General features: G+C 48.4%; 1 protein-coding gene across 4 annotated transcripts in view; it reads right to left on the reverse strand.

Moving 5' to 3' along the window:
• SH3D19 (SH3 domain containing 19) overlaps positions 1 to 1,735 on the reverse strand; it is a 105,938-nt gene that overhangs the window by 4,446 nt on the left and 99,757 nt on the right. For all 4 annotated transcript variants that reach the window (XM_014543870.1, XM_014543869.1, XM_014543872.1 and 1 more), the window contains one exon: positions 469 to 655. In XM_014543870.1, the coding sequence (XP_014399356.1) occupies positions 469 to 655 (187 nt within the window). The remainder of the gene's footprint in view (positions 1 to 468; positions 656 to 1,735) is intronic.

A 1,735-nucleotide genomic window follows, 5' to 3' on the forward strand; every position in this document is an offset into this window, starting at 1 on the left:
GAGCGGTTAGGAGCCAGCGGTCCAGGATTGTGAGAGGGATGTCCGACTGCCATTTTAGGCCCAATCCCCGGGATCAGGCCTAAACCAGCAGTTGGACATCCCCCAAGGGGTCCCGGATTGGAGAGGGTGCAGGTTGGGCTGAGGGGACCCTCGCCCGCCGCCTGTGCACGAATTTCTGTGCACCAGGCCTCTAGTAGAAATATATTATAGAAATATATTTTTATGTTTCTAGAAAAAACTATAGAAAATTGGCCATTATCAAATGAAGGCATTTTTATCTTTTTCCCCCCTATAACTCAAACAAAGTATGAAGTATGAAGAAGAGCTTACAAAACTTTACGAATCAACTATTTAAAATGAAGGCAAACAACTTAAACTGATCATGGCCAGAGGGAAAAGAAAGATATATCGCTTTAAAGGTCTTGGGCTCCCCTTAGATTGAAGAACCACTTCCTGGAGTTGTTGTACCTGGGCAGGGCCGCACGAAGACTGCTGGGAAGATCCCCTCCCTGTCTCGCAGTCTGCCCTTGTACCAGTCGGAGTCCAGCCGCTGTAGGATCAGGATCCGTTCTCCCCTCCTGAAGGGTAAGTCATCACTGGTCTCCGCTGTAAAACTGTGAAGAGCTTCACACCATTCTCCAGAAAGACTGTTATCCTGTTACAAAACAGAGGTTTGATAAGAAATGTAAGATTTTATTTGAAACGAGAGGCCCGGTGCACGGATTCGTGCATGGGGGGAGGGGGGTCCTTCAGCCTGGCCTGCATTCTCTCGTAATCTGGGACCCCTTGGGGGATGTCCGACTGCCAGTTTATGCCTGATCCCTCAAGCGATGTAGCAGTGTGCCAAGCGGCAGGCGGACAGGGAGGAGCCCGAGCTGGTGCTGTGCCGCTCGCGCTCATCCTGGCCCTTTGTGTCTACTGTTGCTGCTCGGTACTACTGCCGCAGAGTCAGGAGAGGTTCCCGCCACTGCAGCTGTGCTTGCCAGCCGTGAGCCTGGCTTCTGGCTGATTGGCGCTCCCCCTGTGGGAGTGCGCTGACCACCAGGGGGCAGCTTCTGCATTGAGCGTCTGCCCCCTGTTGGTCAGTGCCCATTGTAGCGACTGGTCAATTGGTCATTCTGGTTGTTCCAATCATTTGGTCTTAACGATCGCTTAGGAGTTTATGCATCTAGATTTATTTCTGCAGAGCTTAAAAAATGGTGGGGAAAAAGCTAAGGGGTCATAAGATTTCAAAGCCTGAAGCTTTCTTTAAATCACCCAACACTTTATGTTGCTATCAAGTTTCAGAAATAAAAATTTCCAATAAGATTTTATCTTTGAAATATAATTCTATATGACAGATGTGATAGAATTTGTGGCTTTCCTGCTTTTAAAGGATATATAATACTTAAGAAAGGAGAAACCAAGATGGTGGCATAGGTAAACACCGGAAATTGCTGCCTTGCACAACCACTTCAAAAATACAACTAAAAGACAAAATGAACATCATCCAGAACCACAGGAAGGTTGGGAAATTCTACAACTAGAAGGAAAGAGAAAAGCACACTGAGACTCAGAGGAGGAGGTGCGGTAAAGTGCAGAGGTACGGAGGTGCATGTGGAAAGGGCTGGCAGCTGAGGACACGGTTGTTTTTTTCAATCGGGAGGAAGTAGTCAGCTCCCGGCTGCTCTGAACTCCAGTTCCAGGTGAGTCTCTGGGGACCCAGACTCATACAGGAGAAACTGGACTGTCTGGC

This window comes from Myotis brandtii, unplaced genomic scaffold (assembly GCF_000412655.1).
Source record: "Myotis brandtii unplaced genomic scaffold, ASM41265v1 scaffold34, whole genome shotgun sequence".
In the NCBI taxonomy this organism is placed as follows: Eukaryota; Metazoa; Chordata; class Mammalia; order Chiroptera; family Vespertilionidae; genus Myotis; species Myotis brandtii.